Below are 26365 nucleotides of genomic sequence, written 5' to 3' on the forward strand. Positions count from 1 at the left end.
ATACAACTTATGGGAATTTATCTTATAGAAATAATTAGACAGAAGTAAAGAGTTGGCTGCAAGCATCGTCTGTAAAAGAAAATTTGGAAAGAAATCTGACATCTATCATGGGGGATTTATTAAATAAAACAGCTGCATCTGCTCAGCAGATTACTATGCAGCCTCTACAAAGTGTGTCTAGTATCTGTATAGTCCTTAAGATGTTACTAAATTATTACCCATGAAAAAAAGCCAGGTAATTACAACAAAAAATATATATTTATGATCCAATTTAGCAACTACACATTTACTTAAACACACATCTACATATATATATATGCATGGGTGGAAAGATGATTGTGGCTGTCTGGGCAACTAAGACGGGATATTTCTACATTTTTTTCCTTTATTTTTATTTTCTGAGGTTGCTACGATGGAATGTATTGCTTAGGCAATATGAGAAAAACAAGAGTATTTAATATTAAATTAAAATTTAAAATAGAAGAAAATAAAATTCCAAAATAAACTTCTGTGTGCGGAAGCAGGAAGGACATGGAACCCCAGGCCTAGAATCTTCTCACCAAGCATCCACCTGCACAGTAGGGGTCACTATCCCCGCCCAGAGCAGCCACCCGGCTGATGCCAACCACGTCTCAATGCTCCAACGTGCCCAGCTCCACCCAAAGGTGCAGGAGGAAGGCACCTCCTCGAGAGGAGGGCAGAAAAGCCATGTGTCAAGAACATGCCGCATGTTGCTTGAAGAACGTAAAAGGCAAAGAGATTTAAATTGGGCTTCATTATATAACCATGTACCTGAAGTGAAAAAAACAAGTCCTACATAATTCCTAGGGACTTCCCAGGTAGCACAATGGTTAAGAATCCACCTGCCAACAAAAGAGACATAGGAGATGTGGATTCGATCTCTGGGCTGGGAAGAACCCCTGGAGTAGGAAATGACAACCCACTTCACTACTCTTGCCTGGAAAAATCCATGGACAGAGGAGCCTGGCTGGCTACAGTCCATAGGATTGCAAAGAGTCTAACATGACTAAGCAACTGAGTACATAGTTCCTAGCGGGAAGAGGGGACCTTAAACCGCTGGACTAACAAAGAACCACATTCAGAACAGCCACAAGGGAGATCTGGCAATTTTTATTCAACTCACCAGGATCTATTTTCAGGATGCTATTGTAATGTTTACTGCATTAAAAAAATACATTAAAAAATATTCAGTATGAAAAAATAACTGTAAAAGGCAATACATATTATATCAACCCCAAAGGATTTTGCATATGTTTCAATGCTGTGAATTCAAGCATCTGAAGCCCGACATCCTCCAGCTCGCCCAGGCCCAGGGCCATGGTGGCATGTCCTGGCACAGCTTAGACAGCATATCTTTTCTCTCCCTCGTGCTTGGCCTTGTGGTACTTCACATAGTCACTATGCAGCTCCTTGAAGACGTCTCTCACCCCCTGCTGCAGTGAGGCCCGCAGGAACTGGATGTCAGACTCAATGCACAGGTCCAGGATGAGGTAGATACCCTCTTGCAAGAGGACTTTCACCGCCGGATACAAAGTGACCTGGGATGAGGGGATACATTTATCTGTGAGAGTGAACAGGCAGATGCCAGGCCCTAGAATACCTGATGAGGGAGTCCAACTTTGGCTGCCAATTTGAGAAAAGATGCTCCTTTTAAAACGTCATTTAAAAAATAAATAAATAAACAAATAAAATGTCATTTTGCACGTAACTTAATTGAATATTAAAAGTTTTTATTTGGAGGAAATAGAGGTCAACTCAAGCCAACAAAAACCTGGAGTAAAACATCATGAAAGCACAGAGGTGGCTTTGCTATTCAGTAAATGATGCTTCTGTGCTTACCAGGGGTGTTTGAAAACTGGAAGCTTTAGATTTAAAAATCGTATAGTAACAGTCACCTTACGGGTCACATTCTTCCATGTGGCCAGTCTCACTGGAAGCTATCCTACCTGTGGGATGAGGGCAGCAAAGTCACCACCTTCCCCAGAGCAGGGCAGGCGGGCAGCATTCTCCAAGCAGATCCCTGATAGATCTCGTCCCAGGGCCCAGCATCAGATGTGATTTCTAATTACCATTTAAAGAATCTGGGTTAACCAAAATCTGAGCCACAGCAGGAGAAGTGGGCAGTTCAGATCTGGACTAGCAGATTAGCAGATGACCACATCTGCTACTGGCACAAACTCTCAGATCAGAGATTCAGACTGGTATCTGGACAAAAAGGCTAAGACAGCAGGCACTGCTCACCCTGCCAGGGCCTCGCAGGCTCCAGCGGGACCTGGGCTGCACAGAGTCTGCACACCGCAGCAGCTGCAACCAGAAGCAGCAGGAAGGTTCGGGCCGACAAGCCTGGGGGGTGGCCAGTTCTTTATTAGTGTCCTGATGACCTAGCAGCTCAGGCCTCTCTGCAAACATGCAGCTTCTAGCAAGGATACAGTTTATTAACTAGAAGCAGCATGATTCACCAAGGTACCCTCTGGGAGGCATAGTCCTAAAGAGGCGATTTGTTTCTACCACTAATGATGCTATTTTTCACAGTTATGGTTATTTTCACATGATCGCTCAAAAAGCATTTGACAGATGATCACCTTAATTAAATTTTATTGTTTTATAGATGATAAGAACATTCAAGGACAGCAGGAGGAATGACTGGTCTGTGATTCCATACTAAGGTATTACAGAAGGAAAGAAAAAATGAAACAAACTAAAAACAGAAGTCCTTAGCCTCACTAGCTGGGGTGAGAACTTGCTCACTCATTCACATCACTCACTAAACAAATAATCCCCCTTCCAAAGGCAAGAAGAGGCACAGTTATTTCCCCAGGGGCAGAACAGATATCTGAACCGAGTGCTGGAGTTCAGATGTCACAATCCTTTTACCTGGCGTCTCCTGGTGAAGGCAAAGCCCAGAGCATGGGGTGGGGTCGGGTGCGGGAACAGGAAGGCAGTAGGATCGGGACAACACAAGCACTGCACATCTTCACATTAGACAACTTATTTAGAAAACAAGGCGGGGGAAGCCAGTTTCTACAACACTGGCCAATGAATGAAAACACTTCTAGGTAACTTTTAAAAGGACCCTAGGCCAGGTGAGTAGTGCAAACAATTTACTCAAAGCTATCAATAAAGAGGGAAAACTGTATATCTGATCTATGGGTAAAAGAGAAGATAAAAGTGACCATAACTTCCCTGACACACACCCAGGGTAACACAGCACTGCATGGAAGGAACAAGGTCTTCAGCAGCGGCTGCCTCTCCCTGACCGAGGCTGTCTCGCTGTCATCAGCCCCAATCACTGACACACCTTCACCGACGGCACCTGCCTCCAGAACTCGAGGGGAAGGCGAGCTACCCCTGCCATCCAGCCTGTAATTAAAACAACATGTCTTCCTGGTCTCAAAAGATTTATGGTTCTCTCAGTAGAAGCTGCTAATGCACATGGAATACTTTTTTCATTACCAATATTAAAAACAAATTATAAAGGTAAAACGTAGACTGTCCTGCCAATGGATTCTGGGACACAACTCCCTGAGATAATTCCCAAAGCCTTTGGTCTTCAAGATTAAAAATCAAAAAATACTGATATGCATAAATTAGACATGTATAATGAGGCTGAGATGCAAAAGACTTTTCATACAGTAAATCTCGGGATGATAATCAGTGACTTCACACTTCAAATTACAGACTCCCCTCTTGTCCTTAGGTAAGTGATACTGTGGTGTCTCATTCTGTTCTTCAGCTCGTGTTCCATCAAAAGCTCTCACATTAATGACTGCCTGGGAAATACCAAGAGTCTATAAAAATGCTAAATAAATGCAAGGAAACCAAACTCTAAGCCCACATCTCATTCAAAGGATGACTTGAAAGGGCTCTTGCGTGCAGCTCTGGCTCCCATACACCTGCCTCCTAGCCACCCACCCACCTGCCCACATGATGGGCATCTCTGCTGATGGAGGGAGCAGGGTCAGGGCTGTGGAAATGCCCTGAAACAGGGTCCGGACGGAAGCCAAGACCATGCCAGGCTTCTGAGGAATCCCATTCAGATGACCCTCCTTTGAGGAAACGCTGACTCCTCTAATGTAACACTTTACCAGCTGCTTACCACCAGTCTTACAAGATTCACAATAGGATATTCTATCGGGAGCAAGATATCCTACACAAGTAGACAGATACACACCTGAACATACTGTACTTTAAGCCTCTGACTTTCCATTATAACAAATAAGACATGAAGTATTATAATGAACTTAATACACAGGTCACAGGGGGTCTTGTGGAATTACAAAAATAGCACATTGACATGCCAAAGTGAGATCACTGCTGAAGAATGAATGAATTATCCAGAAGCCTAAAGTCAGACAATCTGGGACTACAGCCTTTAATCTGACTGAACAAGTCTACCAGGATCTTCCCCAGGTCACCTATTTGAGTGAGAGCAGCTGAGTCACATGCACAATGAACCCTTGAGCCCTCTGCTGCTGAGGGACCCCAGGACCTCTTTTCTGTCTCCTGCTCTAGAACTTGGGTCCCTCCTTTCCTCTCCCTCACGACCCAAGAGACCAAGCAAAGCAGGCCCAGGGTTTGCGCTGGAGCACAAGAGACCTAAGGGTGGCTGCAGGAGCCGGCAAGCCCCGCGCCGCCAGCCTCTGCGTCTGTGTGTGGCCGTCTCGGTGGCCCTGTGGGGCTGCTGCAGTCACGGGGCAGCTGCCACCAGGGAGGACCACCAGGAGGCCTGTGATCGCGGGCTGTGAGCAGAAACCCTCGGGGGCAGGCGGCCCGGCCTACCTTCTGTGCCTCCACCACATACTGGGCCACCATGAAGGGGGAGAACACCCGGAACTCCTCGGCGTGCGCCGCCACGTGGCTGTACATCCGCTCCAGGAGGCGGGCACACTCCAGCACCACCGGCAGGCCCTCTGCGTTTCCTGTGGGGGCAGCGTTCCCAGGCCGATTAATTCAGAGACCGTGCATTTTAACTCTTCAGTTTTACACTTTCAACATGCCCCAGTTATTCAAACCTTCTGTTTCTGTTTTGTTTGTTTTCCTAGACTCTTTAATTGGCTCAAATTGAAGACAGAATTAGGGGGAGACAATGTATCCAAATATTTATCTATATTACAAAGAGAAGAACACTTACAATACTCAAGAGTCCACGATTGTTTTTTTAAGAGATGAACTAGAATAACCAAGATTTCAGGATGAATCTAGGATTGCTATTGTATTTAAAAAGGAGACGGATATCTAAAAGAAAAATTTAAATGGGGGAGAAAAAAGAAAAACCATCTTTAAAAAATGGCTTTTGATATCAAATGGTTCTAAAAATAAGATGGCCTAATTGTGTCTTTGCCTCGTTAAGTTTCAAAAGTTGTCTAGGATTTTTCTTTCATAGTCAGATATATATATATATGACTCAACTAACATTACTAGATCTACCCAGTTTCCCAGATTTATTTCAGACTCCTAGTTCTTCCCACCTTAGAGTGCCAGGATCACCCAGGCCTTAAACTCGTCCTCAGAATTCTAACAGTCTGAAATGTACCACAACCCAGGGTACACATGCCCCCCCAAGTCTGTCACAGCAGGGTGGGCCGGGTACCCCGGCACAGCAGAGCAACCTCCCTGGTTTTCCCTCAGCATAGTAATACACTGTTTTTATTAAATTCTAGAAAATGCAAACAAGCCTATAATGACAAAAAGCACATTGGTTGTTGCCAGGGGCTGGGGCTGGACCCCAAGAGGGCTCTTCTGAGGATGAAACAAATGCTGTTTTAACTGTCATGGTGCTTTCCTGCATGAATTTATCCATCAAAACTCACTGAAGTATATACTTCAAACGGATGCAGCTTCTCACACATATATTATGCAACAATGAGCTTAATTTTTGGAATGCACAATGCTTTTTTTTAGACACTGAACATACACACAGATATCTTACACATAAGCAATTCTTCTCGGTGAACGCTACTTTATGGAAATGCATCAGCGGTTACCATCACTCCACTGAACGCGTCAATAAGTGGCACCCATGAGTGAGCCTCTTTAGCTTCTAATCTATACCACATCTTCCCTCCTGAAACCCTGAAGACACATGTGGTTCACACAGGAATGCCTGGCACCTGTTATTCCAGTCCAAATTTAACATGTGGCCATTAAAGAGTATAACCACCCATAAAAAAAAATAACCAGCTAACAGGCTCTGCGATTAAGCCATGAACACATCAGAGAGCCCAGTCTGGCCTGACGGGAGGTGACTGGGCCACACCAGCAACGACGAGGCAGAACCCAGAGCCCAAGATCAAACTTCAGGGCACGCTGATGACCACATGCTGCACACATCCAACCCACCCTGACCGCCAGGCCGGGACCAGGCCCGCTGCCGCAGTGGACGGCACAGCCAGAGCCAGGCTCTTGCTCGTGAGCTCAGAGCTGATCTCAGCAGCCTGAGCACAGAGCTGGGGTCACGCCCACGGCCAGCACAGGGCCAGGAGCCTGTTTCCAAATCCTGTTGCCAGATAGACTCAAAAAGTCACAAGAGAAGGCGAAATACCTAATCGTGCTACTAGCTGGCCCCAAAATTAGGCAGAATAACTTGGGAATTACAGTCAGTAATAACTTTACCTTTTCTCCTTCTGCAAAAGGTAACTGGTTAAGTAGCTTAAATCTCCAAATCTAAACCCATTAACCTGATTCACAAGTGGGGATTACCACCATATACTTGGGTGATTATATATTTCTAGTCCAGAACTACTGCCTTGGGGTTTCCCCCCTGATGCCCTCCAAGCTGAGCTCCGAGGCCCTCCTTTGTAGTCCCAAGCACCCAGCACACCCACCCTTGTGCCAGGCACATCACACGGTATGTTCATGCTACAAAAATTTGAAACAGCACAGTATAGAGAGCTTCACTTTATATGCAAATTTCTAAATAATGAGAATCTCCCACAAATTAGAAGTTTAGCAAGAATCAACCAACTTCAAGGCTGGAAAACCAGCTGTACACATAAGTTATGCGATTGCCATATGGCAGTTTGCTTCACTGTTAAACAAACATGACCTTGCCGAGATACAGTGGCAATGGTGAGTTGCAGAGACTCCACCCTTTTATAAGATGAGTGATGAGCTGGCTCGGCCACTGCCTGCTCCCCTTTAATATCCCCACTGACCTACGAGCTCCAGAGGTAGTTCTTGAATCCGCACACTTTTTTTCCTCCAGAAAAGAACTATTTCAATTAGGGGATGTCAAATGCATTCACTGCTGTGGATATAGTAAAAACTGTGACAGTTTTTTTTTTTAATGTGACATTTTAAAAAACTGTTCTGAGTATTCCTTTAATGATCTGAATATGTACCTTATTTAAACTTCACTGAGTTGTTTAAGTTGGGTGGTTTTTTACCTTTGGTAACATGTGTGGCCAAAGACACCTGTAAAATAAACACATTTGAAATTGTGCATAATACCGTTTCTCTGAATTACCTGTATCTTTCTGCCGTCCTTCATGTATAACTGAACACACCAATCTATGAAAACAGTTCAGGAAAGAAGGGATAGTTTTCAGCATTACCTGCAATAAGAGACAAAAGAATATAAAAATACAGAGGCAACTGTTTATTTCAAGTTCTACTTTAAAGGAAGTTGTATTTATTTCCTTCTTAACTTTAATACTCAAAACAGTTGCAGCAACTCCTTCTAGCCAGGACTTTCTAGGGAAATGCTCATTCTACTTAACTGCTTTACATCCTGTTTTCATGGTTGGAGTAGGGCTCCCACACTGCATAACTTTAGGAATCTAATGAAGGATCCTAGTTTAGAATTTACTGAATCTGTCTTTCACTCTAAGTTGTTTCTGGTGCATTCTGGATATGGGTAGAAACAAATAACAAAAAGTACAGTAGCCAATGTATTCAAGTACAATGGCCACTAGAGAAAAAGATTACATAAAGCAAACCCATTTAAAATGAGAAACAAAATTTCTCATTTTTTAGCAATGAAAAGGTCTGGCTGGGACTTTATCTTGAAAAATGATATCTAAGTTATACACAGGATTCTTTTATACTCAACCGTCCTGAGATCTCAAGATTGCCAGGAGAAATATCAATAACCTCAGATACACAGGTGACACCACCCTTATGGCAGAAAGCGAAGAAGAACTAAAGAGTGTCTTGATGAAAGTGAAAGAGGAGAGTGAAAAAGTTGGCTTAAAGCTCAACATTCAGAAAATGAAGATCATGGCATTCGGTCCCATTACTTCAGGGCAAATAGATGGGGAAACAATGGGAACAGTGAGAGACTTATTTTGGGGGGCTCCCAAATCACTGCAGATGGTGACTGCAGCCATGAAATTAAAAGACACTTGCTCCTTGGAAGAAAAACTATGACCAACCTAGACAGCATATTAAAAAGCAGAGACATTACTTTGCCAACAAAGGTCTGTCTAGTTAAAGTTATGGTTTTTCCAGTACTCATGTATGAGAGTTGGATTATAAACAAAGCTGAGTGCCAAAGAACTGATGCTTTTGAACTATGGTGTTCAAGAAGACTCTTGAGAGTCCCTTGGACTGCAAGAAAATCAAACCAGTCAATCCTAAAGGAAATCAGTCCTGAATATTCATTGGAAGGACTGATCTGAAAATGAAACTCCAATTCTTTGGCCCCCTGATGCAAAGAACTGACTCATTTGAAGAGACCCTGCTGCTGGGAGGGATTGGGGGCAGGAGGAGAAGGGGACAACAGAGGATGAGATGGTTGGATGGCATCACTGACTCAAAGGACATGAGTTTGAGAAAGCTCTGGGAGTTGGTGATGGACAGGGAAGCCTGGCATGCTGCAGTCCATGGGGTCACAAAGAATTGGACGCGACTGAGCAACTGAACTGAACTGATCCTGAGATCATAATCAAAGCAAGACACTGTCAAATAAAGCAGCCACAAGCTACATGTGGCTACTGAAATTTAAATTAAGTTAAAATTCAGTTCCTAATCATACAATTTCTAGCCCACATTTCACACGGTCAAGACATGGCCAGCAGTTCCCGTGGGAGACGCAGGTACAAACACCCCCAGCCCAGGAGAAGTTCTATTGGGCAGCACTGCTCTAAGGCCCAGGGTGAACAAGGAGTGAATCAAAGGCGAGGACTCTTTTCTTTGGTACAGTTTATTCAAGCAAGGTCTGGAGAGCATAATATACCACTCTTTATGCCAAACCATCAACTTCAGCAACATGTTCAGAAAGAAGTCATCTTGCCAAGTCTGTCAGCGTGTCACCACGCGTACTGAGGCCCTCGCTTCATCCTGATGCCAGTGATGAGAAGCACACAGACCCAAGGTCAGACCACCTGAGCTCACACCCGGCTGAACATGCAGTCCTGGACAGAGCACTGAGTCTTCCTGTGCCTATTTCCTCACTTGCAAACTGAGGATAGTGACAGGTTGTCATGAGGGTCAAGTAAGGTAAAAGATACCAAAAGCTCAGAGTGGCACCAGCTGCTGTACTGCCGGGTACCCTGGCTGGGCTCACTTGTGCTGTTCCCTTCAGATTCACCCGAGCAGATTCCAGCCGGGGGTTTGGATCAACCCTTCTGTATCACCTACTACACACATGACCCAACGCACGGGCCCTGCTCCCCGCAATGTGCCCCACAGGCTGTCACAGGTCACATCCTTCTTTACTGCAACACCATGTTGTTATCCTTGTCACTTCTCTCCTATTATTAAATGGTCTAATTCTGCTCAATGGTTATTCATCACTGGTTTTGCAGGAGATGCACACAGCTTTCCAATGTTACTTTCAAAAGCTGCATGAAATCCCACAGCTTCTGCAAGATCTGCAGTTCCAGCTTATAATTGATTGGTATTGACCTCTTCCCTGTGGCTCAGACAGTAAAGCGTCTGCCTACAATGTGGGAGACCTGGATTCAATCCCCAGGTTGGGAAGATCTCCTGGAGAAGGAAATGGCAATCCACTCCAGTATTCTTGCCTGGAAAATCCCATGGACGGAGGAACCTGGTAGGCTACAGTCCTTGGGGTCGCAAAGAGTCAGACACGACTGAGCAACTTCACTTCCACTTTATTGCATGTATACGCGACAGTCACACAGTAATCTAAGAATCAGCAGGGATCTAACAAACAAAGATGCTGACAAGATGGGCAGGGCCAAAGGTGATTGTTAAGTGGGGAGGACATTGGATGGAGTGCTTAGTTTACCAAAAAATAAATTTTTCAAAAACTACACTATTGGCAGGTCTCCAAACTTAGAGCATTAAAACATTTAAAAATACTTGAACGTGCCTATGTGTATATGTATCTGTCCTATTTAGAAGTTCCCATGTATCACGTAGAGCAGTGGCACAGCAAAACAAACACTGGTCAAGGAAATCCAGTCTTCTAGCTAAAATTCAGACTCAGCGGGGTGACACTGATCAAATCATTCAGGAGCTCTGAGCATCAGTGTCTCTACCAATGAAATGGGATCGTCACTGACTACAGAGTTGCTGCAGGGGTGAAACGAGACACATAGCACATGTTCAGTAAATGTCAGCTGAACTGAAGTCTCTTCTATGAAGCATTTGTTCCTAGTCTCACTTTATTTAAAAAGCAGCATACTATAAAACCAGAACTCAGGATGCCTCACTCACTGTATCCAACTGAATTATAAACCTGAGATGAGATCTAAGCCAGTGAGTGACATTTAAATATATGATCCCCATGTCTCAACAGTAAAGAATCTGCCTGCAATGCAGGAGATGCAGGTTCATTCCCTGGGTTGAGAAGATCCCCTGGAGAAGAAAATGGCAATCTACTCCAGTATTCTTGTCTGGGAAATCCCATGGACAGAGAAGCCTGGTGGGCCACAGTCACAAAGAGTCAGACACATCTTAGTGACTAAACAACAACTGCAAAAACAGAATAATTTCTAATGGGCCTCCAGAAACACCTACTACACAGATATGTTTGAAGTGTCAGATTCAACACAGCCTGATGTGAACGTCAAACACTCCTGTGTGTTAGAAACCACTTGGGCCCTGGAAACCACTGGAAGCAAAAATTGCAATGATTGCAACCCATTACGCTCCTCCTGCTGCTGCTCTTCTGAAGGGTGCATTTCCCTGCCCACATGCACCCTGCCCTCCTCACCTTTGGGTGACACTGCAGGATTGAAAAGAGCACGTTGTGTGCCCTCGAGAAGATACGCCCGTACTCAACAGGCTTCAGGTGGTCCAAGGGCACGGTAAGCAGGACGCTGAAGGCCAGGCTGACATGGTGCGGGTTGCTGATGGTCCCTTCCCCCTGCCGCAGCAGCGCAGCCAGGACTTCCAAGACAGGCCCGACCAGAGCCAGGGCCGAGGGCTGCTCCTGACAAGCCTCTCGGGTCTGCAGCTACAGGGCAAGGAACAAGGGACAGAAAATGAAGGCAAATCTCCAGGGAAATAGCCCCAAAGCCGAAGTGACAGAGGTAAGAAAGTCCAGACTCCAGCACTGACCAGGTCCCACCCTGACCCCCGTTCACACTCCCACCCTCTTCCTCCTGATGCTCCCCCTACCCACACCTAAGTACAAAGGGGCTTTGCCCACTAATGCAGATTCCCAGGGAAACAACAAAGCAACAAAACAGAAGATCAGAGAGAAGGCTTAGACCCTACGCCCTGAGAATGTGCTAATCCAGGGCCATGCTCATGTAGCACAAGTTAGACTCAGAGCTGATAATGACATAAGCACAAGCTGTAATCACAGTGCTTACAGCTGACTTCATGACACAGCCCCAGAAACACGCTCTGCATAATAAATCCAGCACGTGACAGAAAACCAGCACGTGACAGAAGCAGAGGTGACTGAAAGGCAGGGACAGGGGTTTGCACAGCCCAGAGGTACTCACCGTCAGAGCCATGACCATCTGCGGGCACGCGTGCCAGAATAAACGGGCCTTCTCGTCACTGCATGGACAGGTCAGGAGTAACTTAACCAATGTCGCAGCCGACAACACAGCCTAGGGGACAAGTGAAAACACTAGCAGTGGAAGGAGCTGGCTCTGGAAGGAGGCCCATCTCAGGAAGCAGACCAGTCACGGTGCTGTGACAGAGCAGAGCCCGTCGGAGCCCCACGCTGGGGTGGGAATGAGACTCAGCTCAGGTCAAGTCCTGAGGGTGCCATCCTTTACACCGCCTGAGGGAATACATGAACTGAGTAGGCAGAATGGTGGCAGAGGAAGAGCTTTCTCTGCAGCGCCTCACTGAGCCCAACACATAAACATGCCAGGACGGAGAGACAGAAGAGTCTGCGGAGACCTGAATCGGAGCCCCCGTTCATCACGGCACTGTCACCAGGCCGCCACTGCACCTTACCCACGAGACCCATCTGTGCTGAGGGACAAAAAGCACGGCCAGCGGGAGACGCGGGCAGAGTATGACAAGCAGACCAGGTGCCATGATGACCGGCGATGGTTCTAAACCATGAGAAGGAAGCAAAGTGACTGTGACCCATGTGGGTGTCTCACCCCATGAACTCGGGCCTCATGGGGGCCCCTCCTCCTCTCCTAATGTTGCAGCCTCCCCCACCACAAAATCCTCGCCTCTGCGCTTTGCCCTTGCTCCCTCTGACCAGACACCCACACTCTCTCTGCTGAGATCCACTCCCCTCTCCACCTCCCTGCAGGCTGTGTCTCCCCATCAAGGGCCTGCTTACTGCCCACCCCTGCCACCCATCTCCCCACTCACTCACCCATTCCACCTCCCTTGTCTCCACAGCAACACCCCAGTTCCATCCAAATCCTCTTTATCTCTGAGCTCAGCTCAGCCTCACCTCCTCCACGGCGTTCCTCTGACTAGCTGATGGGTATCTTTCTTTCTTTTTAATAAATAAACACTGCATGCAAGATCTGTTTCTTGCCCGGGGATCAAACCCGAACTCCCCATAGTGGAAGCCCAGGGTCTTAACCACTGAATGCCAGGGCAGTCCCTGCCAGGTCTGAACTGAAGTTCCTGGGTTGTGTCCACTGGCTGACTGAATGGAAGCCCAGAGGCTTCTCCAAGCTAGGCCTTCAGGGCCACAGACACACAGTGCAAACTCCCAAAGAGGCAAGCACGTGCTGTGGCGGCGCTCACATGGAGGAGAGGCCAGCTCCCCATTGCCCCCAGTCTGCCTCCCACCAGCTCTCCTCCCACTCACATCAAAACCCAACTCTGGGTGCCAATTCTAACCAGGACTCAAGAAAGCCCTCGTGAAGCAGAGAGAGCCTGGGACCCAGTGAGCCCCCAGCTCTGCCCTCCTGTGCAAGCGACAGCCTCCAGCCGGCCTGCTGCTCAGGGGGTTAGGGGCCAAACCCGAGCACTTTGGCTCTGCAGACGCTCCCGGGACACACTGACCTAGTGTGAAGGCAGGGCTTCATTAGCAACGACCGAGGAGGCTGGGGCAGGGGGCCCAAGGGCAGCTCGCTACCCTGAGAGTCTCAAGTGGGAGCCACGTTTGGTATGCGACCAAACCAAGTAACATTTTCACAAGTATGAGGTGAGTGATCTCAAGCAATGGAGAGTAGGACTTAACTTTTTGTGTGTCAATATTATGAGTGTGTGCGTGCTATGCATGCTAAGTCTCTTCAGTCGTATCTGACTCTATGCGACCCTATGAACTGTAGCCTGCCAGGCTCCTCCTCTGGCGATTCTCCAGGCAACACTACTGGAGTGGGTTGCCATTTCCTTCTCCAGGGGATCTTCCCGACCCAGGGATCGAACCCACATCTCTTCCATTGTCTCCTGCACTGGCAAGCAGGTTCTTTACCACTAGCACTACCTGGGAAGCCCAACAGTATTCCATATGATAAGAACACACTTCTAATTTGAAAGAGTTCCCCTTTGGAAACAGCCTCCATGCATTGAGGACCTGGGCTCCCGAGTCCACAGCTCTGTCCCAAACTCCTCGGGGCCTACAGTCTCTGTCGGATTGATATTGCACGTTTGTATCATTCAGCGCTGACACAGGCATTCCTAACTTTCCCCACTGAAGCCAAAGGAGCAACCCACCTGCAGATCTGCTCTCCACAGGTTACTGACATCCAGTCCCTGGAGGATACACTGCAGCCACATGCGGAAGTCCTCTGTCGTCCCAGCCTCTAACATTTGGGTGAACAAGGCTCCCAGGTGAGGCTCAATCTCCTCAACTACCTGAGCCGGAATCGCAGGATCTGTGAGGGAAACAGGACTGCTGAGATATGGCAGACAAGGGCAGGTTAAGTAAACCATTTCAGTACGATGAAGTGGTGTGCAGTCAGTAAGGGCCAGCACCTTGGGGACATGGAGAGAGTCATGGTGCAAGTGAAAAAGCAGGGCACGCTCACAGCCTGACACTGCCCTCTCACACTGGCCCCTGCGCCCTGCCCACAGCTCCTGTGCACCCAGTGCAAGGAGTCCAGGATGATGATGATGGCGATGCTTAGCAGGGCTTATCTCTGGACCGTGGGAGGCAGGTGACTGACAATTGCTTCATACTCTTCTCTACTTTTCTTGTATTCTTTTATGAAATCAGTAGGGGCTCAGGGGTGGGATGGTACTTTTACATAGATGGGGATGTTGAAGGGATGGAAAGAAGCCAGGCTCGTGGCGCCTGCCTGCTGCAGTCACCCCAGTACCCCTACTTAATGCAGGACAGTCTTATGAAGTACACCCAGGGTCCACAGGTTCATCAGAGAGCACACAGTTAGCGGGCCCAAGGCCCTTTACGGTCTGACCCCAGCGTAACTGTTCCAGCCAGCAGATGAGCCCACCCTGAGCAAGCTCCTCCTATGCCCCAGTCTTTGTTTACTACGCGCAGCACTGGGGGCGGGTGGACAGGCCCAGGGCTCTGAGAGAGAACATCCAGGTCCAAGTGTCCCACAGCCGCAGGATCCTGGAGGTGTGACCTCCCTGAGCCTCAACTCTCCCATCTGTGAAACGGGTGGGACAGCACCAGCTCCTATAGCTGGTCAGACACTGGATGGCTGAACGTCGGCACCGTGACCTCGCTGCCCCCGCCTCACCCATCCCCTGGGAGGCCTTGCCTGCCAGAGTCCACCGTGCTGGTCACTTCAAAGCCTTTCTTCACCCTGTGACTCAGGTAATTTGTGTGAACGTCTGTTTACTAAATTAGGTCAAAACCAACACCTCATTCATTTCTGCCCATCTGTGCGGAGGACACAGTTCCACATATATAGGAAGCATTTTTAAACGTGATGGTTTTTTATAACTGAATCGAGGTAGTCAATTCTCCTGTCAGCCAGCATTTCTTACAAATGCTCATTTTTCTGAGCTGAGACCTACTTGACTCACCCCCAAGGACCAAGGTAGTCACCTTAACCCTCCCTCTCCAAGCCCGAAGCCCCGGGCCACCATCCTAGGCCTTTCCTCCAGACCTCTCACCACCCTGGTCCCTTCTAGAGGCAAGTCTAGGTGCATGAGGCCTGCCCCCATGGCAACCCTGGCAATACTCAGGCCTGTGATCTGGGGGTGCAGTGGGGTATGAGGCCTCACCCCCTGACCCAGATCTGTCTCCGGGGTAAAAGGTACCACAAGTCCAGGGACACATAATTAGGACTCAGAAGCTGCCTCCAATCACAGGGGTCTCAGGGATAAAGGAGGACACTCCATTCTATCTAACAAAGGGGAAGGGGGCCAGAGCTTTAGACCACCAGGGGCCATTTCTCAGGACACTGGTTTTAAATGCTCTAACAGAAGTGTTAAATGAGTTAACAGAAGACTGGATTTTACCCATTAAGAAGGTGACACCATTCCCTAAGAGAGTCGCTGACAGAGTGAAACAGAACACAGAACACGTGACCAAGGCACATCAGTTAGTCCGCACCCAGAGCAGACCACAAAGAGAGGGAGCAGCCCTCTGCCCTGGCCGTGGCCCAGGAGGCCTCTCTTCCTGCAGAGCCCAAGAACATCTGTGTGTGTGAGCAGACCATAGCCCCAGCTTGCCACCACAGCCTCCCCACCAGGAAAGAGAGAGGTCAGTGTGCACTGTGAGGGCTGGGCTAGGCTGGCGGGCCCCCTGCCCCAGCTCAGAGGATCCTAACTAGCCTCCACCTCAATAACAAGCAAATAAGAAGAAAACAGGCCCACAGCAACTGGGGACAGTGCTACCTTGAGGAGATCAAGTTAGGGAGGGACTCTGGTCTGCTGACCTCTGACCTGGGGACAGCAGGGAGTGGATTCTGCATGAGGACACTGGCTGGGTTTTTGGTCCTGATTAGCTGGCCTGCAAGGGTGACATCCAGCTAAAACACTGCAATGACATCACAGGCCAAGCCGCTGTAATCAGGACCCACGGCCCCACAATGGCCAGTGCCACTGAGGCCTGGGGGATGACATCCGCCCTCTAGGAATTTCATGAGGTTCCCTATAAATTAAGTCACCTGCAACTTTAAAAAGCTGGCAGGTGAATCTTTCTGAGGTCCACTGGTGGTGCTGAAGATCTGACCCTGGAGGGCCTAAAACCGGGATGAAGCCATCTACGCTGGCTTCTGGGGCCAGGACAAAGAGACTCCATCAGAGAAGAGTGACTCCAGACTGCAGACTAGAACAACCTCCAAAGTAAGTGAGGAACTAAAGTGCGAAACACTGTATCTAGAAGGCTGCTACTTGTGTAAAAGTGGGGAAACAATTGTGGGTAACGTTCACATGCACGAAGAAGGGAGACGCTGGAGACAAACACCAGGGATGGCGTCTACCAGCTCCCGGCGCAGTACCCTCTGAAACGCACACCTGTTTCAAAAACAGCTGCCGCTCAGGGACCTTTCACCAAAAGCTCTGCAATACGCAAGGAGCTCAAGAGAAAACATCTCACCTGCAAGGACTTTTCTCACAGAATGAAACACGGAGGTACACACAGAATCCTTCTGAGGGTGTAGCTCTGGGACCAAAATGAACAGAGTTAAAAACTGCACAGCTGCCTGGAAAGATGGGGGATCTCCCACCAGAGCTGGCAACTCCAACAGGACCTGAGCATAGATGGTCTGGTAGAGGGCAGTGTAAGCGGACAGCCCTTTGTCTGTCTCTTTGGAAACATCTGTCCGACTGTGCCTGGAGCGCAGGGCCACATGGGCCTCCAAGAGCGAGCCCACGGACGAGATGACAGCGGGCGGGAGGCGGCCCGGAGCCCCAGGGGCCACGCAGTGCTGGAGCAGGGCCCCCGCCTGCAGCACCGCCTCCTCCAACAGCTTGGGCAGCACTTCCGGGGCCTCGTCCTGCTGCTTCTGCTCCTTGACTAAAGGCCCCAGCACTTGGCACACCTTGGTTAAGGACACCAGCACGAGCTGCTGGCCCAGAGGAGTCTGATTTCCTGACCGTTTGCCTGAAGTCACTTCACTGTGCAGTTGGTGCCCTGAGAGGAATGCAAGGATTTTCCCAAAATTGAGCCCCAGGCTGAGCTTTCTCTGGATGAGCATCTGCAGGAGCTGTTCTAAGAACGTTCCCACCACCTGGAGGAATTCCAGCCAAGAGGGGTCATCCACACTCACAAGAAACCTCTTGCTGGCTCTGAACAAGGAGGTCAGTGTGATCTCAAAGATATCGCTAACATACATGACCCTGAGCACTGCCTGGGCACTCTTGCCTCTCTGCAGGCAACCGAGAAGCTGGTAGCACGTCCTCAGAAACCTGAGGGTCAGGGAGGAGGAGCAAGAGCTGCCCGGCGAGGAGACGGCCATACACAGTAACAGAAGGAAACAGCGCACGTGGCAGGGTGCCAGGAGGCTGTCCAGCTGTAGAGCAGAAAGAACCCCCAAAAGCTGCAGGGTGCTCTCCAACTGCTCCCCCTCCAGCTGAACGGGGGAGTCACCCCTGACCAACGAGAGTACGTTCTGGGCAATTTCTCCTCTTGGCTCTACACCTTCAGATCCAACTTTGGCGAATCTGCTTTCCCAGTGAGCCATGACCATGTAATCCTCTTCAAAGAGCCAGGGCAGCTGTTGGCGGAGAAGAGCCGGCTGCCTCCGGGCAGCGGCACACAAGATGCTGCCGCAGCGCGCGGTCAAGCCCAGGAAGAACGCGGAGTGGAGGGACTGCATCTCGGGGAAGAGAGGGCTGTGGAGGACGGCCTGGGAGATCTTTCCGAGTGTGATATCTGGTTCCTCCTCCGCTGAGCCTTCCTGGGCTTTGCTCACTGGCAAAGTTCTCAGCAGGATGCTGGCCAGGTACTGTAGGTCATCTGGACCAAGATATGATGTTAAAATCATGAGATTGGACATGACCAAGTGCCAGTGGGCGATGGGGTAGGTGAGCGCACTCACTGTCCCGACCTGGCCGTCCCAGGAAGCTGATGTCCCCCGGATCATACTTGCTCTCCCAGAGCCCAGGATGTAGGCAGCATCACGCCTCAGAGCACAGAGGGCTTCTTCAGACTGGAAACTGGCTTGCAGTAAGGTGTTCTTCATTCTCTGAAGGTGGAGCTGCTCCAAGCAGTACCGACCGAGGGAGTTGGACTGAACCGTGAACTCCTCTATCTCCTCCCAATGCTTGGCCTCCACGCCTGGGAGCAGCGGAAGGGGGCCCGAGGGCTCTGGGGCGGCGCCCGCCAGGGCCCCGGGCTCAGAGCGGTACGGGCTGCAGCTCAAGCGCAGCACAGTGTCCACCTGGGCCCAGGTGTGGGCGAGCAGAAGGGCAGAGTCGCCGACCTTCTGCTGCCAGAGCTCAGGCGCTGAGGGCCAGGGCTTGCGGAGGAGGTCCAGCAGGGGCTTCACAAGGCCTTGCAGCAACCCATCCATGGCCTGCTGTGTGCGCCTGACCACGGGCAGGGGTGAGCCAGCATCCAGGCTCCGCGCGTGGACCATGACACAGTACAGCAGCGAGCTCAGCGACAGGGACTTCAGGGCCATGTCCTCGTCACCCTGCAAGCCAGGCAAGACCAGAGACTGGAACCGCTCCTGCACACAGGCCCACGTGTCCAGGACCTGGCTCATGGGCAGCTCCGGGAGGCACTCTTGGAGCACCGCGGCAGGGCCGGCAGCCAGCACTGGCAGCCTCAGCGCCTCGGCCGCGGGGCGACAGAGCACCCCCAGCACCTCCTCGAACAGCCGGGGCACCTGCCGGAGCTTGGCATATGTCTGGAAGAGCATGTGGATCAGTGCCTCCTGGGCTTTCTGGGTCCGCAACTCTGTGACTTCTGCATCGATCCATGCTGAAGCCAACAGGTCATCCAGGTCTGGCTCCAGGATCATATGATTCAGGGAGAGCAAAACCTTGAGGCAGCGGAACCAGGCCGGCACGAGGGCCTGTGGGTGGTTTAGCAGCAGCTCAGCCAGACGACGGTAGAAGTGGAACTGAGCCTCACCATGCCGGATTCGGTCAGCAGCGATGTTGTAGATAGTGTTACTGGCCACTGAGTTTAGAAGCTGTTCCACAACCAGGAGTTCTGTGGTCCAGTCGGACACGGACAGGGCTTGCTTCTGCTCCTCCAGGTGGGAAATTCTTAAGCAGCCAAAAAGTCGAGGCAGCACCTTGAAGCAAAGCAGCTGGTTCCCCTCCTTGAGGTAAGACTCTACAAAGAGTTTGTACAGCAAGGCCACGGAGTTGGCCACCACTAAAGCCTGAAGGGAAGGGTCACAGGAGCCGGCATCCACCAGCCTGGCAATCATAGTGCCCAGGGGAGCTAGGAGATTCTTCATGGCCCCCATCTTTGAGTCGCCTTGCTGCTGGTCCAAGAGCTCCTCTTTGTACGAAGGGAGCAGCTCGGGCTGAAAAGCTCCACCGCGAAGCACGGCCTCAATCTGATTCCTAATGTCCCGGCCGAGCACTGGCCGCAGCTGGCCTTGGCCAGTCTGAGTCCATGTGCCCCCCGAGAGAAAGTGTCTCAAGACCAGGCAGGGCTGGAGCAAGTGCCCAGTCAACTCCCCAAAGGCGCGCCTCGGGTTGACCTGCTGCTGCTGAAGTGAGAGGTAGTGGCCGAGGCTCAGGTGAATGACTTCAAACAACTGGGGTGTTACAGCTCCTGGCTGCCGACAGGCCGACCAGCAGAGCTGGCTCAGCAGCTCAACTATCAGCTCCTGCCTGGCCGTGTAGATGACAGCAAGGGCGGGTGTCGACAGGATACCCTGGCAGCAGCTCAGCACAGCACATATGTTCCTCTGGGATCCCGAAAGAGAGAACTCGGCTATTCTTTCATTGATGATCTGAGTATTAAGAAAGAAAGGAAACTCGTCACTGACCCTAAACCCGCAGACACTCAAAAGACACAACACAATGAGCAAATTCATTCCTTGCCCTGATCTTAATGAGAAAGAAATGCCCAGATTAGCACATCTAAATGAACTTGACTTTTCCTTAGCACATCAAAGGAAGGCAGAGGACCCGTCTTAATTCCTACACACATCCATCTCCTACCAATATAAATCAAGAAAAGAGCTCCATACCTTTATATATCTTCTGTCCCTTTCTAAATAGCAAAGTTTTATAAGGCCTAAAGTCCAAAGACTTCATGTTTTCTTGGAACCTAAACCTATAAGTCAACTTAGATGCTACTGGTAGATGGGGCAGTGGCCTTTGGTTATGATTCTGTGGTCCAAAACACATTTTTATAATCAGTAATACTGTTTGTATCTAAAAAAAACCAAAGCAAAAGGCACTCTTAAAAGAAGAAAGCAAACGTTGCCAGTTACTACTTATGATAATAGCAAACCCAGTCTACAGCTTTCAAAATTCTGAAATTCACAAAAACCAGAAATCATGAGGGCCAGGCAGATTCCAAAATTCACTTACAGGCTATGTGACTTGCTTACAGCCTCACAGCATCTGAGAATCAAATCTATCCCAGGTGCTAAGTTATGAGTAGCCCAATGACACAGATGTGTTTATCTCCATCCATGTATCTGCTGGCTCTGGAAAAGCTGAACCAAAAATACTTTGTACTTAAATGCCAGCACTCTACTACGGTAATCGCCAAATATTTCTGATTATACAACTTTTTCCACTTTTATACCTGATAAGGTTATAAATTACACACATGCACCATAGTACGAGTATTTTATACAATTATAAAGCATACATAAAAATTAAGGTGGCCTTTTAAAGATCATATAAAGATGTGAGATTTCTTCTCACATCCCCAAAGGACCATTCAGAATAATCCAGTTTGGTAACCCCTGACCTATTATTTTAAAAAATGACGCAATTCAGAACATAACTTCAAGAACCACTAAAGCCTGTGGACCATCAGGCATCAACCATTTAATTCCTCTGTTCGCAGCCTCTACTGCTTTTCTCCTGCCCACTGAGTCAGAAACCTTTGAGGAAATTCTCATTTAGATTTTGACCTTTGATCTCCCTCTAGTCCAACAAAAACGTGGGGGGGAAAAGGTATAAAGTAGCATCATTTGCTGGATACCTTCTCTAATTAAAAAGGTAATTAAAAATAAATAAATAAGTAAATAAAAAATTTTTTAAAAAGGTAATTAACCAGCTTATGAAAAAGTTCTCATCTTTTATTCAATATTAAATAATATAAAGTGCTTAGTTCAGTCAGTAGTGAGAGCCATGGCAGATGAGGCCTGCCCACCGCTCACCTCCTGCTGCACAGCCCAGTCCCTAACTCCCAGGGCTTAGGGACACCTGGTGTAGAGAACTTGATAAGCATTCAATAAATATCAATCATTATTATAACTCCAAATGTACTACTTTTTCTTCTCCCCTGCTGTTGTGCTGTGTGTGTGCTCAGTCGCGTTTGACTCTTTGCCACCCCATAGACTGTACCCCACCAGGCTCCTCCATCCATGAAAGTTTCCAGCAAGAATACTGGAGCGTGTTGCCATTTCCTACTCCGGGAGATCTTCTAGACACAAGGATCGAACCTACGTCTCATGCATCTCCTGCATTGGCAGGTGGATTCTTTACTACTAGCACCACCTGGGAAGCCATCTCCCCTCCTACCTTTATATTTTCTGCATCTTGATATAATTAACCATAAGACAATTAAGCCTCGGGCATTAGCAGGAAATCAACAGAGATACATGTAACACATACACGATAACACAGGAAACTGTTAATTACCTTGATGAGGGAAATCTGAAGGTTAACTGTCTTTCCATTCTTGAGGAGGTTCTGCAGTTTTCTGCTATGTAGAATGTTATCTACATAGAGCCAAAGCCTTTCAACAATGTCTTCCTTCAGTTCAAGTTTTTTCTTATAAAATGCAACCAGCGACTGCCTTGCCCAATCAAGCAATACCTGAATTTGGAAAAAAATATACTTAAAAATAAATGAATTTCTTTATCAAGAAAAACACTGGACATTTATAGGGACATCCCATGAATAACCAAATACAACTGCCAGGGGGAAGAACTTTCTTTAAAACTTAACTTTGGTAATATTATGTTTTGGTACCTTAAAATATGTTTACTAAACAATCAATTAAAAAAAAACAACTAACTTTGGGGACTTCCCTGGTGGTCCAGTGGCTAAGACTCCATGCTCCCAATGCAGGGGGCCTGGGTTCCATCCCTGGTCAGGGAACAGGATCCCACATACCACAACTAAAAGATCTTGAATACCGCAACAAAGATACTGTGTGCCCCAAATAAGACCCAGCACAGCCAAATAAATAAATAAAAGAAAAAAGAAAAAAACTAATTTTGCCTTCACCTGGGGCCAATAAAAAGTTTCAAGTGAAACAGTTTCTTCTAACTAATCACTTTTAAATTTTAAAAGTTAAAAGCACAACAATTGCTCAGGATGGCCACAAAAAGAATGACACACAAAAGCAAAGACGCAGAGTCAGGAGACCAGAGTTTGTGTCCTGGCTTCCTGAGTTACCTGCAGCTTCATCTCTAAACCTACTTCCTGCATTCAGAAGACAGCATCTTCCATGAATGATTCACAAATGCTGTATTAGAAGGAGGGCTGAACATAAGATAGTTTTCATTATTGTGACATGATTCCTTATTCATAAACACAAGGAAAGGTGGTGAGGCCTCAGCTCAAGACACCAGAACTGTCAATAACAGCATGAATAGTGCAAATGCTAAGAGGAAAACACTCTCCCAAGAAGAGTGGAAACCTTGACCAAATTGCCTGCCACAGCTGTCAGGGGACACTCAGGCAGCAACGATTCTTATGCACAGCCAGATTTAGAAACTACTAGTTCTGCTGGTGCTGTACAGAGTGGATCTCATCATTCCAACAGCTGAAATCCATCTTTCACACATTTTGAACTACTTTATTGTTGTTGTTTAGCACTAAGTTGTGTCTGATGTCTTTGGCAACCCCACGCACTTTAGCCCACCAGGCTCCTCTGTCCATGGGATTTCCCAGGCAAGAATACTGGAGTGGGTTGCCATTTCCTTCTCCAGGGGATCTTCCCGACCCAGGCATCGAACCTGTGTCTCCTGTGTGATATAAGGTGAACTTATATCACCTGCACTGGCAGGTGAATTCTTTACTGCTGAGGCACCAATTTAATCCAATTTAATGAGTTCATCATCCTGGTGTCTCCATTATATTAACAGTTTTTCTTAGTCAGATAAGTTTGAGAAATGTTAACAAAGAACCATGTCTTTCTTGGTTCCTAATTTGTTTCTAATCTATCGGTTTATAATCTATTTTCCCTTGGGTTATTACAAATGCTAAAGCTTCTCTACTTCCCAACCTTTGATTCATCAAGTTCCAAACATGTTTAAAAAGCACCAATAAGAATTGCTTATGGAGCATCACTTAGGATTTACAAATAAATGAAACTGCCAACAGACTCAGAACCTAATTCCTGTAACCCCAGTCCAAATTTGTTCACTGATGCACTTGGGGCTTCCCAAGGGGCACCAGTGGTAAAGAACCTGCCTGCCAATGCAGGTGATATAAGAGATGCAGGTTAAATCCCTGGGTCGGGAAGATCCCCTGGAGAAGGGCATGGCAACCCACTCCAGTATTCTTGCCTGGAGAATCCCACGCACAGAGGAGCCTGGCAGGCTATGGTCCATAGGGTCACAAAGAGTTGAACATGGCTGAAGTAACTTAGCACACACCCACATAATTTGGAATATAAGAGATATTTCCAAACATAAAAGAAATGCTGAGGTTTTGTAACAGAAAAAGTTTGTTAGCGAAGTATCTATTAACTTCTTCTCACTGAAACTTTTAACTTTCTAACTATGCTTCCTTCTCCAACCTTTTCTCTAATCTTTTAAAATTTTAACTGAACATCAATATGCAATTTAATAAGTGATCATTAGTTTAGGTTGGAAAAATGTAACTTTCACATTAAACTTACTTGTTCTTTATTTGGAAGATGACACTGGTGGGAAATCCAAGCAAAGTGAGCTAGTTTTAGTTTATCTTCCCAGGACGTTCCCTTGCTTTTAAGTTTCACAGAAATGCCAGAATAAACAGCTGCCATTTCGGCACTTTACCTACAATTTAAAGCAACGGAAAAAAAAAAAACATTATATAAAGATCAAAGTTAATAGGCACCAAAAATGAATATTATGTACCTTATTGTCTACATAACTTATACTCCGTTTAAAAAAATTATTCAATGAATTAAAACACTGTTGGACAGAAGTCAATATATAAGATGCTTGAGTTTTCTAGAAGAAATTCACATGAGAGCAGACAGAAGATGGATTACAGACATGTGTACAAGTATTCCTGCTGTGAGCAAACATCACATCCTCAGAGATCAGTGTGCAGGAATTCGCTAAAATAAAACCCAAAGTGTTCAAATTACTTGTGAACACTCAAATTACTTTATTTTCACACATGGCTTTAGATTGAAAAGGTTGTTACTGCAAAAATGTTCTAATATATACATACTGTACAGTATGTATTAGGATACACTCCATTAAACAATTTAAAAAGATAAGCAGTATTTGGAAATGATAATATTTCTCCAAGTTCAAAAGAAATAAAGTATAAACCCAGTCCCAATAGACTTATTTCAGCTGCAACGGTAACTTCATTAATTTACCAAAATACACTGCTTATAAAGACTCTACAGGATACAGTAGTTATACAATTAATGCTGGAAAAATACAATATTAAAAAAATGATGACTAAAAAAATTTTTTTAATAAAATTTTTAAAAAAATGATGACTAAAGCAGCAATACAAACATACCAACCACTTATAATCCTATAAGACTGAGGTAAATGTAGCTTTGAGTTTCCTAAAAGTCATAATAAAAATGGAAAACATATCAGGTTAAATCATTTTCATTATATAAAAGTAAACAAGCCAGTTCCTCAAAGGGGAAAGTTTTTCATGATACTTAACACTGAAATAAAGAGATCCCAGGTGGCTCAGTGGGTAAAGAATATGCCTGCAATGTAGGAGACACAGAGATGCAAGTCCATTCCCGGGTCCAGAAGATCCCTTGGAGAAGGGCATGACAACACAATTCAGGATTCTTGCCTGGAGAACCCCATGGACAGAGGAACCTGGTGGGCTACAGTCCATAGGGTCGCAAAGAGTCGGACACGACTGAGGCAACTGACCACAGCACTACAAATAACAACAAAAAAATCGCAGCCTCACGATTCTAATTTAAATACTCTCAAACGAAAAGAATTTGCTCTCCTCAGAGCTGGATCACTGGATTTTTTAAATATAAGGGGTCCAAAATTCTACAGACCTACCTTCAGAACTAATTCTCAGTAGGCATCTTTACAAGGGAATAAGGAATGAAAGTACCCTTCCTCTGCTACAGAGACCAGAACAGTCAAAAGATGTCAGTCTGCCCGTGTGTCAAAACATCCAATATACATCCAAACGTTACTAACTGCTAAATTCAATGTTAGACAGCCATCACGACCATCACGACAGCTACAAAGTACTTAAAAGGCGTCTGAAGAACTAGCTACAAAGACGCCCCAGACAATTCTCCTAGACCTGCCAACCTTGGGCTCCCGGTGACCGCAACGATCTCTGCGAGCGGGCGTGGAAAGCCGGGTTGAGGACCACAAACCCGCGAGGAGCGCAAAGCCGTGTCCGTCCTTGCGCGTTCACACGCCGGAACCCTGAGGAACTCAAGGAAGCTAACAGCCAGGAGCCAGACGAGAGGCCGCCGAAGGAGCGACCCAGCGGGGAGGGCCGTGCCTTGGTGGGGAGCCCACCTGGAGGGACGTGGTCACCTGGTAGGAGCCGCGATTCGCACGGAAGGCCGGCCGGGAGGGGACTCACCTGCAGGCCACCTCAGGTGAGGAACTCACACAGGCCCCGCCGTGAGGGGCAGCGGACTGGTCGGAGGGCAGTCCCCGAGTCGGGAGCTCTCCCGGCGGTCAGTCCCGGACGGGGACCTCGAGGGGACTGACAGCGACAGCGGGAGCGACGCCGGGACCGACCCCGGAGCTACCACGTGAGGGCCTGGCTTCTTCCGCCCAAAGCCCTCCGCGCAGGGCTGGGCTGGGCG

The 26365-nt window shown here is 47.6% G+C and overlaps 1 protein-coding gene across 2 annotated transcripts; it reads right to left on the minus strand.

Moving 5' to 3' along the window:
- Positions 1-1110: 1110 nt before the first annotated feature.
- URB2 (URB2 ribosome biogenesis homolog) lies at positions 1111-26352 on the minus strand. Of its 2 annotated transcripts, none has more exons than XM_043477185.1 (10): positions 26137-26352; positions 24230-24368; positions 22018-22194; positions 16823-20144; positions 14023-14183; positions 11883-11993; positions 11144-11386; positions 7487-7574; positions 4801-4940; positions 1111-1559 (listed from the first exon to the last, which is right to left on the minus strand). In XM_043477185.1, exons 2-10 carry the CDS (start codon positions 24353-24355, stop codon positions 1362-1364), a joined length of 4566 nt encoding a protein of 1521 aa, XP_043333120.1. In that variant the 5' UTR covers positions 24356-24368; positions 26137-26352; the 3' UTR covers positions 1111-1361. The 2 variants fall into 2 exon arrangements, with proteins under 2 accessions (XP_043333120.1, XP_043333121.1); XM_043477186.1 differs by lacking the exon at positions 1111-1559 and adding an exon at positions 1566-3381.
- Between the last annotated feature and the right edge of the window lie 13 nt (positions 26353-26365).

The sequence above is a fragment of the Cervus canadensis genome, chromosome 8 (genome assembly GCF_019320065.1).
Source record: "Cervus canadensis isolate Bull #8, Minnesota chromosome 8, ASM1932006v1, whole genome shotgun sequence".
Lineage (NCBI taxonomy): Eukaryota > Metazoa > Chordata > Mammalia > Artiodactyla > Cervidae > Cervus > Cervus canadensis.

Bases quoted from the DNA above. Each gene is read 5' to 3' on its own strand.
- URB2 (XM_043477185.1), bottom strand. From the start codon at position 24,355: ATGGCAGCTGTTTATTCTGGCATTTCTGTGAAACTTAAAAGCAAGGGA. The intron at 11,994-14,022 runs GTGGGTTGCTCC...CTTGTCCCCTAG, and splicing joins TGTGGAGAGCAGATCTGCAG to GCTGTGTTGTCGGCTGCGAC. The intron at 7,575-11,143 runs GTGAGGAGGGCA...CTCTTATTGCAG, and splicing joins TCCTGCAGTGTCACCCAAAG to GTAATGCTGAAAACTATCCC.